The sequence below is a fragment of the Cottoperca gobio genome, chromosome 3, assembly GCF_900634415.1.
Source record: "Cottoperca gobio chromosome 3, fCotGob3.1, whole genome shotgun sequence".
Classification (NCBI taxonomy): domain Eukaryota; kingdom Metazoa; phylum Chordata; class Actinopteri; order Perciformes; family Bovichtidae; genus Cottoperca; species Cottoperca gobio.
Window position 1 is genome coordinate 10,253,260 of NC_041357.1, and position 15,138 is coordinate 10,268,397.

Genomic DNA, 15,138 nt, shown 5'->3' on the forward strand with positions numbered 1-15,138 from the left:
AATGTACTCCTCGCTACTTGATGTGGTTACTAAATATGTTTCTCTCTTTTTTTTTCTTCTTCTTGTTGCAGAGAACACAAACAGCAGATGAACTATGAATGCTGAACACAATGATCTCCTCCCTCCAGCGGCAGACAATGAGAGGTCGTAGGCTGAAGGGGGCGCTGTCCAACCCCCTCTTTGTGCTGCTTTTGGCTCTTCAGATCCTGGTGGTGGCTGGGCTGGTTCGCGCTCAGACCTGTCCTTCTGTCTGCTCATGCAGCAACCAGTTCAGCAAAGTAATATGCACTCGCCGCAGTCTACGGGACGTCCCAGATGGCATTTCCACAAACACTCGCTACCTGAACCTCCAGGACAATCTCATCCAAGTCATCAAGGTGGACAGTTTCAAACATCTCCGCCATCTGGAGATCCTGCAGCTAAGCAAAAACCACATCCGCAGCATTGAAATTGGCGCCTTTAATGGACTGGCCAGTCTCAACACTTTGGAGCTCTTTGATAATCGGCTCACGACAATCCCCAATGGAGCATTCGAGTACTTGTCCAAGCTGAAGGAATTGTGGCTACGGAACAACCCCATCGAAAGTATACCATCTTATGCCTTCAACCGGGTCCCCTCGCTTCGAAGGCTGGATCTAGGCGAGCTCAAACGTCTCTCCTACATTTCTGAAGGAGCCTTCAAGGACTTGAGCAACCTGCGCTACCTGAATCTAGGAATGTGCAACCTCAAGGAGATCCCCAACATATTACCTTTGATCAGGCTTGAAGAGCTAGAAATGTCAGGAAACCAGCTCGCTGTTGTCAAGCCCAGTGCATTTTTAGGATTAGTGAACCTCCAGAAGCTGTGGATGATGCATGCCCAGATCCAAACTATAGAGAGGAATTCCTTTGATGACCTTCAGTCCCTGGTGGAGCTCAACCTGGCTCACAACAACCTTACCTTTCTACCACATGACCTCTTCACACCGTTGCATCGCCTGGAGCGTGTCCACCTCCATCATAACCCTTGGAACTGCAACTGTGATATCTTGTGGCTCAGCTGGTGGCTGAAAGAGACAGTACCTGCCAATACCAGCTGCTGCGCCCGTTGTCATTCTCCTGCAGTCTTTAAAGGTCGCTACATTGGGGAATTGGACCACAGCTACTTCCAGTGTGATGTTCCTGTCATTGTGGAGCCACCCAGTGATTTGAATGTGACAGAAGGCATGGCTGCAGAGCTTAAATGTCGTACAAGCTCGCTGACATCCATCAGCTGGCTTACACCAAATGGTTCGCTGGTGACACATGGGGCTTATAAGGTACGTTTGTCAGTACTCAATGATGGGACACTGAACTTTACTACCGTCACAATGCAGGACACTGGGACTTACACCTGTATGGTAAGCAACACGGCAGGAAACATTTCTGCCTCTGCTGTGCTTAATGTCACTTCTGTGGAAAACAGCGGGGTGACCTATTTTACCACAGTCACTGTGGAGACCATTGAGACCCCGGGGGATGATAGCCAAACGCCACTTCCCCCATTTGGCTGGGTGTCATCCTCTACAACAAAAGGTACTCCTGTTTCAACAAGGACCACAGACCGGACTTACACAATTCCAGTTCTTGATCTGGATGGAGAGGGAGCCCTAAACGGCCTGGATGAGGTGATGAAAACCACCAAGATCATCATTGGCTGCTTCGTGGCCATCACGCTTATGGCTGCTGTTCTGCTGGTTATTTTCTACAAGATGAGGAAGCAGCATAACCAACAGGATCCTGATGGCCCTGCCTCTTCCATGGAGGTCATCACAGTTGAAGAAGAGCTTGCAGGTGTGGCTGCCATGGAGAGACACCTATCGCTGCCCCCTCTGGAGCACTACAACCACTACAATACCTACAAGAACACTTACCACCATGCTCCTATGCTGAGTACCATACACAGCTCAGCCACACATGAACCTTTACTGATTCAATCCTGCTCAAAAGACAATGTACAAGAGACCCAAATCTGATCTTGAATTTGACTAAACATCCAGTATCAGCAGTTTCATACCTGGAGTACAATGGACCAAACGTGAAGATAAAAGAAGTCAAAATGACATTGACTTGACAGAGTTGATGTCAATAATGGCGATAAATCAGCATTTGGCAAAGGGACGACATGTGATGCTTTAACAAGTGTCTTTACAAAAACAAAAATAATTTATTAAAGTATGTCTAGTGGCTAAATGAAGAAAAACAATTTGTGATAGCTTTTTAGCTCATTTTATTTCTCTCTCTCTCTCTCTCTCTCTCTCTCTCTCTCTATCTCTCTCTGTGTGTAATACTGCACAAGGGAAAGAATGGTTTACAAAGAGTGTATATGAAATGTGAATAAATTGGCCTTAAACTAAAAGTTATGCAATGCCATTAATTGCAAAACTTTGATTTTACCTGATTACCTGAATAATATAATTAGTTTAATTATTAGTTATTATTAATTAGTAGGGCATTGCTTTAGTATTTATAAGTATTTCATAAAGCAGTCATTTGTTCAGCATATGGTGTCCAACTCAGTGAAAGTGTACGAGAAACAAAACATAAAATGGGTTTATTTCCATTGCTATCATATTCTAGCTAACTGTCACTCAACACAAAACGAGATATTTTAATGACACAGCTCTGGATGATATCACAGTGAAGCCAGCATGCCTGAAGAGCAAGGCAGCCAAATTAGTAACTGTGCATTTCCCCTGTGGCTCCTAAACAACCATACATCCTTCACTTTAATTAAGATTAAGTTCTTGCTCCACTCTCCCTTCTACCTTTTCTTTATACTTCAACCTTAACAATTTATCTCCTTCTACTCCTCCTCTCATCTTCTTATTTTGTGTTCTCCATCTTCCCTGTCTACCCTCTGTCTCTGCTCTCTTCCCACTCTCCGTTCCTCCATGTCCTCTTGCTTCTTTGATTGTCTCTCTGTCATTTAGCTCAGGCACGTTCCTCACCCCTCACCATGTCTCATTTGTCTCGCTTTATCCACCGGCATGTGCCACACGACGGCAGAATATTGCTTGGGAAAAATTAAGGGGAGCATAAGGCTGCAGTCTGTAGCCTCCCTGTTAACCCAGTAATGATCTACGTCCACTCAGTGTCGCGTTACCTTGCCATCACCCCAGGGTCACACGAGCTTGGGCGCTGATAGTCCATCTGTTCTACAGATAAAGAGGCAAATGAGGCTGCTTTGTAATGTAGTGTGACCCTGTCAGACTAACGCAGACGGGGCTAACATAGTCAGTGAAGCAGCTAGGAACCTGCAACAAAATAAGGGGAGATGGGTTGTAGCTCATTAATCTGTATCAGCAGTTCATTTGCAGACTAACAGAGGAAAGCTGATAACAAAACAGCATGAGACTTTTCCACTCTCCCTGCATCCAACATCTAACATGGGGTAGAGGCCTTTGATATTGAAGCAACCTCTGCGCAGTCTCATTTTTGTCAGAGAAAAACACACACTTTAATGTTGCATCATTTATAGACCATCAAAACATCGTCTCTCCTGTAGCCTGTTTGCGCTTTGCTTTTTCATTTAGTCTTTCAAAGAGGAAGGCTTAAGGAAGAGGGCGGTAGGGATGCAAAGTGAAGAACAGTGTGTCGGGAGGGGGGGAGCCAGACCCACAACGGTCATGAGGGGTCTTCAAACAGATATATTGCAGATATGAAGCGAGAGGAGTGAAAAAAGATAAGGAACAAGGAGGCAAAACTAGCCATCAGACTGTCGCCATGGAAACAATGACCTTGTGCAGAAAGAGAGAAGAGGTATATTTGCCTTTTTCTTTGGTCTCTGTGCAACAAGCATATTTTAATTTCCTACTGATGATTTCACAAATTATCAACAGAACTAACATAATGAAATGTGCATTTACAAATGGTTTCGATGAGATTTGCAACGAGTTTCAGTTTATTAAATGAAATATCACCGCATTATGTGGAAAATGTAACATAACTGTCCGGCAGCTCTACTCGTCTTATTGATTTTCATCTGAATAAAAAAACCTGCAATAGCTCATAGTATGAGCATAATAAAGCACTGTCACTTACATGACATCATATGCGTCAGTCAGTCCCCTAAATGTATTGTCTCATTTTAATCAAAAGCAAAAGCAAAATATAGATTTAATTACTGTTGATGTCGAGTAAAGTAGAGAAAGGCTGTAAGTGGAAGAAGAACAATTGAAACAGAAACCTATTCATCGTCAGCCTTTCATTGAGTGTTATGAATGACGAGAATAGTACAGTCAATGGCAACGTCATAGAGTGAACCATTCTTTCCCTTTAAACTGTTTTCTTTTTCAATGCTCAATACCTTTTCAATGCTTTTGGTGGCTTAATGATTCAATGTTGACGCTGGCTACAGTGAAAAAAAAGGTTGAGATTTTTTATATATATATTTGGGGAAGAGGGTTGTGAGTTATTCTGAGTGAATGGAATATCTCTGTATTGGTATTTGCTTGAGCAGGATGGCTTTATGTGGAGAGATATTTGAATGCCAGAATGAAATTAGGACTGACTTACAGAATGTTGGACTTGAAATACCAGCAGAGTGAGCTTGATTTTTGTGCAAAACCCCAAGCCAAGGTGATCCGATTCTTGTGTGTTATTCTGCCTACTGTCTATGTATAGGGAGGGTTACTGTATGTGCGAATATTCTCTCTCATTTTTGGAGAGAATAATCATCAAAAGGTTAAATTTCTACAAAAAAAAAATATTTTCAAAAACATAATGCAAAAAAAAAAAAGATCTTCAGATCATAATTTTACATGTGCTTCAATTGTTAAAAAAAAGACAAAAAAGCAAAACAAAAACAAGAAAAAAAAAACAAGAGACTGTGCTTGTAAGGAGTCCAACTAATTTCTCTGAGGATGATGTTCAATTATTGATACCTGAGATTGTAGTTCATACTGTACATGAATACAAATAAAAATTGCAATTCTTTTTTTTCAATAGATTTCATAGAATGTATTATTCAGAGACGTTGTCGCCATTTTGCCGCCTTTGTTCCATTTGCACATGAAGACTTGTATAGAAATATTCAAACAAAAAGGATTACTAAGCAGCTCCCAGAATGCTGAACTGAGAAGAATTTGCTGTTAAGAAAATGAACTGTAGCTTATTTTATGAGGTCAGAGGAGGGAAGTGGATCTCTCTGAGAGGAAAAGGAAGCGATCTTTCCATATTATGCATGGAAAGTCGGATTCTTTTATCTAATTTGAATCACTCCATCTGTCTGACAGAATTATTTGATTCATGCTGGCAAATCTGAGAATTTCATTACCAATAGCACAATAGGCTATTCCTGCTCTCTCCGCTGACTCAAAGAACAAAGAAGCTCACAGAACCTTGGAGAACGTTGTCAGTCAGCGTACACTGGCATTTCAAATTAATTTAATATCCCTTCAATTAAAATGAATATCTGCTTGAAACAATCATGATTTGTGTAAAAAAATGGCAACACTTCAGTGAAGAGACTGCTTTTCATTATCTCCACTACCCAAATAGCACAAAATGGCACACAGTCACAATTGCCTTTGGGTTTGCTCCATTTCATTCACAAAGTACTCGATGGCTGCCCAGCGAAATGCTGTGGCAGTTGGTGCAGGCTTCATTCAGACACTTAATGATATGTATGGTCAGTGTCGAATGCTAGGATGTCTATTCCAACAAAGGGATCATTAATTAATTCGCTAACCGATGACAATTTATTCAAGAGATGACACACTCAGCCTCAATGAAATGATGCCGGATCCAATTCAGAAACTGAACAGTGATCTCATTTATTTCCAGGCAGTTATAGTATGTCAGTGTATGTGGGAGATGGAAGTATTTTTACATGCAGTGAATCAGATGTTTGCTTTAGTATTGGATGTTAACGTTTTTTCACTTTCCTTTATTTGTCAGTATTTATTTCAGTGTTAAGATGTCATACACAGATCCAGCTCTGTATTTAGAAAAGCCTGCAGTGACCTTTTTTAACCAGATACAAAAAAAAGGCATTCAGACAAAGACAAAACAACAAAAGAGGTTGCGTTAGTGTGACCGTCTTGCTACGGGGAACAGGTAAACAAACTAATCTGAAATACGAGAAAGCAAGTCCACTTAAGGCTTATTAAATACCAAGATACTGCATGGTGGTTTACACTGAGCCTGGGAAAAAAAGAGCCATCAGCAACATTACCAGCATTTCTCATTGAAAGGGAAGGCTCCCTGACTCTGCAGCAGAAAAGGCAGGCACCTTTTCTGCTGCAGAGTCAGTGTGCATGCTGTCTTACCTTGTGTGCACATTGTTAATGACTTATTTTACTATTTACTAATGGTTAATACTCAACGTGTTTAGGGTAATAGGGTATTTTCATCATGACTAAGGCCAGTTTATACTTCCTTACAATTTGCATCAGTGTTATGGTGTGTTCACACCAAATGCAAATGTACGTCCACGCCAAAAGGCGCAAATTTGAAATATGAATGAATACTTGAAGCAAGAAATTCGAGTGAGAGATTTGTGAAAGCGCTGAGATTCTGCTGACGTCCTGACGTCGTTGAATAAGAAATTGAGGACAAAATCATTGTAGCCGTCTGTGGGCAACTGTCATCAATAATAAAACATCGTAAAAAGTTCAATGCGTAATTCCGAGCCACCTGCTCCAAAGAAATAGCGAGCAGAATTTCCTCTCTAAACTGGGTCCATACAATATCTAATGTTTATCTTTTAGTTGTGGTAGTTTGATATATTTATTCATTATTTTCTGTATTGCATTTATTCCTGTGTAATGCCTGTGTTCATGCCACTGTAGTAAACTAGATTTATTAAGCCACACAAATAAACACAAATGATCCCGGGGTCAAACTCTGCAAGTAACAAGTAACTCTGAGTGTGGTGTGAACACAGCATTGTGCAAAGCACTTCACTGCGTTATTCCTGACCACGATGCTTAAGGGAATTTGTCGTAAGGTCACTGTCAAACAGACTGCTGTCAACAGAACAACCGCTGCATTATTGTGGCCGTGTTGCTATATAGTAAAGAGTATTAAATACAAATTTCCACATACAGTACCGTGTCAGGTTGTTAAGCCCCTTAAAGCAGCAAACACGGTTACGTTGCTTGAACATTGCTTCAAAGGTTCCATTTAGAAGAAAGGGAGAATGTGTCATTCTGTAGGCAGGCGTTCTCAACACCAGCCACATGCCACATGCTCTATTGTGATTAAAACAGACATGATATCCAAACCAGATACTCTGATCTTCAGGCCTGTTTAGTGCAAATGCCCCCTTTAAGAAAATATGTGTTGAGGGAGTCTAGTTCTAAGAGAAAAGCATCAGGTTAAATGGACCACCAGCACGCTTTGAAACAGATGGTGTCCCTCTTGACTGATGTAATCTATAATCAACACTCTAATAAAACCTGTTACACATAAGACAGTCAGACAGAGAGAGAGAGAAGGTGAGCTTGCCAACCAGTAGCAGTCATAGACATAGCGTTGGGTCAGTGCTAGAGAAGAAATGGTAAAGTCTGAGTCTGGACTGTGCACGTGATTCAGTTGTTTAAGGCACAATCTCAGAACCCATCAGCAATCGGACTGACAATGATAAGCCGGTGGGGGCAAGCGGCTTCCAGGGTCGCCAGCGTATATTGGTAGCGGAAGACTTCCTTTTATGTTGTGTTCTCATGTGCTCATTGTTTACAGTCCAATTAGAAACTTGAGACTGGAATTAGATTGGAATTGAAGTTGCCTGCGTACAGCCTGCAGAATGCTTCCTGTTGCATACATTCACATAATCTGTACATAGAGATTACTCAAGGCACAAACCATGCAACATCATTTTGGTTGTAATAAGGATTGGAAGCTTGGTTGCATCCTTTTTTTTATAATAAAATGATCCAATGAAATAGAAACATCAATAAATAGTGTTGAAAATAAATACTATGGAATTACGGGTCATGAGGCTGGCCCTGTAATATATTTTATTGAATGGTTTATAAAGCTCAGTTTTTCGGTTTATTTATTACAATGACAAGTGCATCCTGTTTTATTGGTGAAATACAAGTTACATGACCTTTCACTGGGATTAATATATAATCCTATAAATAAATAAAAAGATACAAAAGAAAATGAAATAAGAAGTTGATAAACTGCAGAAATCTAGTTTTGTCTTCAGAAACATAGGTTGCCACCATTCTATCAGTAAGAGTCAATGTGAAACGGATGTAGGCCAAAGCCTAAAATTGTGTTTCCAAGCGCTGATAGTTTCCTCTCGATATAGTTTGGCGTCTCTCACAGTTTTGCCCAAAGTAGCAACAGACATTTGTCTGCACAGACTGGATAAGCAAAGGAGCCAAGCGTATTATGATTTTATGGGGAAGAGAAGAGGAAATCATTGGTGTGGCCTCACTGCTCACTCTGTGTATGTGTGTGGTGTGTAGTTTGGGTGTGTAAGGTACCAGATGCTTTTATGCTACGTTTAAAACTTTTGTTTAGTTACAGCTGAAGAGAAGGTACAGTGTTTTCTGTCATCAGATACACTCTGAGTAAAAACAAAGGAGACACTTCAATATTGGAACATACTGTATGTGCTCTATAATGGCACATATACAGGTTGTCTGTATGAAAGTGCAATTAGGAGGCATAAGGAAGGACTGCATGTTTCCTTGGCAGCAGCCAATCCAAGATACACCTACTACAAGACATCTGGTGCAGCAACAAATGATCCAAATGTAGATTTGAGAAAACTGGCAGAAGCAGCAGAGGCATTGCTGCCTGATAGTGGTACACGCTCAACATGCCTGTTCGACTCATGTGGGCTGAAAATCTTAAATACGTGTTGCAGCTCCAGAAATCCGCTCTCCTTGAAAGAGAGAGCTTAAAAACAACATGTTGATGTCAGCCAATGTTGCCCTTTGGGGTGGAGGAAGACATCTGCTTTCCTTAATCTGAAGTAGACTGTGCGGTTGTTACTACAAAAAGCACTAGCAGGCAAAATATGACATGATGAGTATCATCTGATAAATAAAGTAAGTGTTTCATTTATTTAGGGCTTTTTAAAGAATAAGCACAAAGTGAATTCCAAAGGAAGGGAAATAAAGATAAAAGTAGGTCCAAACTTGCATTCCAATATTTCATATTAGACATATTGTGCTACACTTGTTTTCTCCATATCTAAGCTACTCCTCAGATGTATCTATATGCAAACCAACACAAGTAATGCACAAATGGCCTATAGAGCACACTATGGCAATTATTTCCCAGCCTTGTATCGAAATTAGAATTGCTTTATTTGACAGAGTGCAAGGGAGCACAAGGAATGCCGCCTGGCTAATTTGTGCTGACACATTGGAAGCGTGCGACACAAGACAAGATTGACACATTCAGTGGAGGACAAACTGTAACAGGACCTCACATGCTGTGCATGCAAGCCAGACTGTCAAGTAGAAGGTTAAACATAAGCACATCAAGAAACATATACATTTAAGACTGAAGTGAGTGTTGTCGCGCCGGTATTGCAGCTCTGGCATTTCAAGCAGTGCTGACATAGTCACAAAACTGCACTGAGCATTTAGGTTGACACATCGGAAAAGCTGCAGTGCAGAAGAGAGCTCCCAGCAAATATAACAATTGTTTATGTAGGTGTAGGTTAGTTACCTTTTATCAACTAAAAGAAAAAAAGTCAAAATATCGTGGACTTTTTGTCTGTTTTATAAGTTTAAGTCATTTTTGGAGATTAAAATGATTAATTGACACATAAACTGTACATGTTATTTGTAGCCTTAGGCGTGTGTTTGGGCAAATGCTTGGGACTGTATATAGTTGGGGTTTTAAGAGTCTTACACATTCATTAGGGGAGTGTGACAAGCTGCTGCAGTGGCGGGCTGCTGTGAGCTCAGATGCACCAGAAGTGTCTTATGCTAAACATGTAGTTACCTGCGTTGGCTGACACGGTTGGAAGTGATAGCAATATTCTCTGCCCTTTTCCGTGCTTTGATGAGCTGGCAGCCGACTTCATGACTGTTCAGCCGTTCAAATGACAGGCTGCTGCTTAGCTCTGCTGCCTCAAATGTAAGAGCTCTAATCTAGCAGAAACGACCACCAGATCCCTCCGGACTGTCGTTATGGTGGCATAGTCAAATATGAATTATCGATCAGCACTCCTGCTCTTACATACCTGATAAATGTCAGACTATTGGTTCAGTAAACTGTCCACCAATAGGTCACATGCAAGGTTAGCAACAGAATGATAGAACCTGACTTACAGACCTGCCCAACCAAAGACATGCTCTACAGTAGCTTCAGCATTTAACGCAGGAGTGCACTTGTTAAAGATATATTAATATTAATATTACTGACATTATTTGTATGACTCAAATTTGACTGGTCGTGGATGGCATTAGAACATGAAAGATTGCACAATTGTGTAAGACAAAATACATTTCCACATAAAAACTATTAAGATTAAAATTAGAAATGCAGGATAGTTAAAAAAGAAAATAAATGAGTGTGAGTGCTGATTTGAAAGTGCCAGCAGGACATTCCAGAGCTCTTTGGTCCTGATGGCAATCACATATACTGTAATGGACTTATGCCAAGAAATATGTCCAGGAGGGCCCTGCTGAACGATCTCAGAACACATTATGTCTTTTAATTAAAACATTTGAGAAATGGCCCAACCTGGTCGAAACTTCTGTACAATCTAAAGAAAATCAATTCAAAACCTGACAGCCGTCTAGTGTTCAGTCGTAGGATAGTGATGAGATGGTGCTTGCTGCGCAATCTGCTGCTATGCAACAGCAGGTGGGGTGGAGAACAGAGGATTACACAGGCTAAGACAAGGTGACATAAAGGCACATTGGATGTCAAACATTGCAAAGATAAAAATGTCTTTGCAGTGTTCCTGGGTTGTTAAAATAAACATGGTTGAATCAGCCTTGTAATAACAGTTTAATCTGGCTTTACATAATAAACTTCACTGACTGAAGTTCAATTTAACCACAGGCTCTGGGTATTGCAATAAAAGGGCCTAGAGAAATGTTTTATTTCATATTATTTGTATTTATTTTTAGAAGAACATTTGTGATGTGGAGGTATTCTCACTCTTCAGCAGTGTATAGTATTTCTATAATGAAGACATGACATTATGAGTGCTGCAATGCCTGATTTGTTTGACTCATTCGTCATTCGAGAGACGCGAGTGTCCAGTGCGATGGGTTTTTTCTGTGCACATCCAACATTTTCTAACAACGCAGATGGGCAGAGAAAATGGGAGAAATTTTAGGAGCTTTGAGAATATTTGTTTGCAGCGAGGAGAAACCCGCACGAAGTATAAAAGATAAAACGTTCAAACGTCCATGCGACTGTTATTGCAGAAAGCATAACTGGGGCTTAATCTTGCACAGCAATCGCTTTTCTATGACCAGTACTCAGAGTAACAGAGTAACACAGTACCTACAAATATGTCACTATAATCACACTACATTTCCCAGTGATAGTAGTGTAACAGATTACTGTTATCACATTACAGTTATGAACTGGTGGAAATGTTCTTGCCTGCACTAAACATGGAAATCCAACTGAATTACCTTGTGATGCAACTTACATAAGTTTTATCTGATATATTCTATTCAATGACTATTGTTTTTATGTAAATAGTAATATTCTAATGCAGCCATGAGCTGTTGCTTAGCAACAGCTGGTGTAAGTGGAAGAAGACAGACGAGTGGTGGGAGGACAGACGTCGGACAGAATTTCTAAAAAGTAGTGGAGGGATACGTGGAATATCAAATAAAGTGTGCAGTTTTTATTATGAATGTTTTGCAAAGGACCTGATTAGAGTGGATGTCATAAGGAAAATGCCAGAAAACACCACTAAGCCAAAATGACATGGGATATGAACATTTTCACTTTCTTTACAAATATTTGGCGTAGGGAGATGAATATGAACTTTGGAAAAGGCACTAGGGACTTCATAGCGGAATACATGTCCTAAAATATAAAGGAATAGAATCGTATGTTTTTTAGACGCATGTTAATATAAAAACACATACATGGACATCACCCACCTTTGTGCTAGTGTTAATAAATCAAAGTATTTTTCCTTGTGTTTCCTTAGACTCATGTCAATTAATTAATAACTGTTCTACTTGAGTGAGTTATTTCAATGAGTGAGTTTTTCAATGGGAAAAATAATTCCATTATAACTCAGAACAAATAATTACTAATTAATTAGGTTTTCAGAATAAATGTTACATGTACTTTATTCTGTACAAGCACTGTTTCAGATCACATTGCAAGCACTCGCTCGTATTTAACTGGGTTATCTATCCAGATGTGTCTTCCTCTGACAGCTCAGCGCTTTAAAAATGTTTTGACACTATCAATGTGAATGATGCGGCTCTTATCAAGTAGGAAATGCATCATCTGGTAAATGGGGTGAGGATTTGTAGTGATATGACTTTAACTGAATGGTTTAATAACATACTAGTTTTCCAGGCACCATCTTAGCCCACATGCATCCTTGGAAAACATGATTCAAAGTATGCTGGCTTTAAATAAAAATGGAACATGCCACTCAGGATGTACTGTACACTGCTACTGTAAATCCATAGGTACCAATACCAAAATAATCCCTTTAAAGCCAGGGAGAGAAGTGAGTGCACCGCCGAGTGGGAGTGTGAGAAGAGGAGAGTGGGATCAGAACTGGTGGTTCACCTACAGAACTTGGAGTAAGCACTTTTCTTGTGTTTAAGTCTGGAGTGGCGCCAAGTTCTAATCAAAGACCTTGTCACCTCTTGAAAGGATTACATGCCTTGACATTTTGACATTTGTATACATACAAATTACATCTCCCTTTCTTTCTTAGTGGTTTTGTTTCCTGCCAAGTGCACATGCACAACAGAGCTTCAGTGATCACCTTGAGAAAAGCTGTACTGCAATGCATCCCTGTACCTTCTTACTAAGGGCCCACACCTGTTTTTAGCTGGTGTGTGACAGTAACAGCTGGAATATTTGGTCTAAAGAAGTATGCAGTTCCACTAGTTTGTCTATTTGTTCTTTACTCAATTGAACTCCTAATGAAATTTGGTGGAACGGTAGGCTATGGGCTAAAGAACAGGAGTTTCTGTGTGTGTGTGTGTGTGTGTGTGTGTGTGTGTGTGTGTGTGTGTGTGTGTGTGTGTGTGTGTGCGTGTGCGTGTGTGTGTGTGTGTGCATGTGCATGTGTTTATTAACAGAGCCCTTTGCATTATGTTAAAACTGCCAAACAATAAATAAATAATAATAATAATTTGGGATTTCTTCTGACACATCTGTGTGGATTCTAAATCATTTTCACAATTCCTCCCAGAAATTTGATGCATAATATATTTGAATGAGACCAGAAACAGGAATTGATGGGAGTTATTTTTTTATATGACATTTCCTAATGAGTTGTTTTTTGGGCTTTATGCAACTTTTGCAATTGCAACAATTATATCTATCAAAATGAATGCAATTGTGCCGATTAGTAGAAGTATTTCAATAGTATGTATTGTAACCAGATTCCATGGCCATTTTTCCAATTCAGGTAAAAGAACATCTAAATGAAATAATCATTGACCGACAAAAATACTTTTCTTTCATATCAAATATACAGTAAATATATGACCATAAGGCAGAACTGAGGGAAAGTCAGGTGAGTGGCGTGCAGAGATCATCTCCTGGCTGTGGGAGTCCCTCATTGTTGGCCCTTCTTCTGGAGGAGTAAGTGTGTCTGTGTGCCGGGTGGGGGAGGAGGAGGAAGCATAATTGAAAGGCGTGCCTTGTTCATCCCCACTGGTCCCCACACACACACAAGCATTGTAATTTATGGGACCTTTGCTGTGCGCCTGTGTGTGTCCTTGTGTGCACTTGTATGGGTTTGCGTGTTCCTCGTTACATTTTGGAAGGATAGAGCTGGACCATGACGGATGCTTGGTAGTCCACCAGTTAATTATTTTAGGACAATGTTAAACCATTAAACAGAGCTGAGACTGGGTCAATGCAGATGGGATCACATGCATCAGGCCAGGATCAAGTGATAATAATCAGAGTCCATTTTTTTTAGGTTAAGTTCATTTCAAATGAATAGGATGAAAGGGTTACAACAAGAACACAAAAAAAGGAAGAATACTGTAATTAAAAGCAATTGTCACTGGAGGGGCATCATGTAAGAGTTGTGGTGTAAATAAAGCTACGCTATACTGTTGAGGAAGTACTCTATGTATATAAAAGATTCTGGATAATCTTAATAGAAAAGCAAAATGGAGGAAATATTTGTCAGGCCTGTAGTGCAGCATAGTAAATGGGGGAGAATGCTCGATCACTTTCTGAAACAGCTAGTATGATTTTTGAGTTCCCCCCCAACTGCTGCAGATCTTTGTGAAAAACAATTTTCATCATCTGTGTCACATGCAGAGGGGAGAAATGCGGCCTGTGAGAAACCAGAATGGGTTACATGCAGGTTTCTGCAGTAAGAACTGACTTCATATATAATTCCTCAATGGTTTGAAATGTTAGTTTCTGCTGTTCTTGATGGAGCTCTTATCCATATCTGTATCAGAGACAGATTAGACAGTCTAGTTATCTCCTGAAGCTATTTCTTAAGTGCTTTGTCTATTTTTCCTGGGGTTGAGAGCCATTGCTGGTGAGATAATTATCTTTCACCAGTTGTTGACTGTCATCGCATGGTGAACACATCAGAGGGCACACAGTTAGCGTAACTAAAACAAGCTGACATGCTGATTTTACTACTGATGTGCTAAGCAATGAGATGATTTAACTGCAGACAATAATTATTATGTTTTGCATTTTTAATGTTGGCCGCCAGACCGGTTAATTGGCTGGCAGTCATGCATTTCTTTCATATTTTGACGCAGTTTGTTTAGTGTTGCGTAATAAATTTAATCAAAAAGTAATAATGCTTTCCCGTCAAGACAACTCTTCCATTTCCTTATTACTGTATGTGACCACTACTTAGTTTCCCAGCATAACTGATTCTTTCTCTTTTTTCTCTCATGTGTGTGAGTACATGACAGTTACATGCTTGAAGTGCAGGATATGAAAGATTTCTCTATAGAATTAATTAAATGTCATGTTGCAGTTTCCAAAGAGCTC

At 40.1% G+C, this 15,138-nt stretch overlaps 1 protein-coding gene across 1 annotated transcript in view; it reads left to right on the plus strand.

The window, feature by feature from the left end:
- lrrc4cb (leucine rich repeat containing 4C, genome duplicate b) overlaps positions 1 to 6,859 on the plus strand; it is a 42,120-nt gene extending 35,261 nt beyond the window's left edge. Inside the window, exon 2 of the mRNA XM_029428467.1 lies at positions 72 to 6,859. Coding sequence (XP_029284327.1) covers positions 99 to 1,994 — 1,896 coding nt within the window. The 5' untranslated portion in view covers positions 72 to 98 and the 3' untranslated portion in view covers positions 1,995 to 6,859. The remainder of the gene's footprint in view (positions 1 to 71) is intronic.
- The last annotated feature ends 8,279 nt before the right edge of the window (positions 6,860 to 15,138 follow it).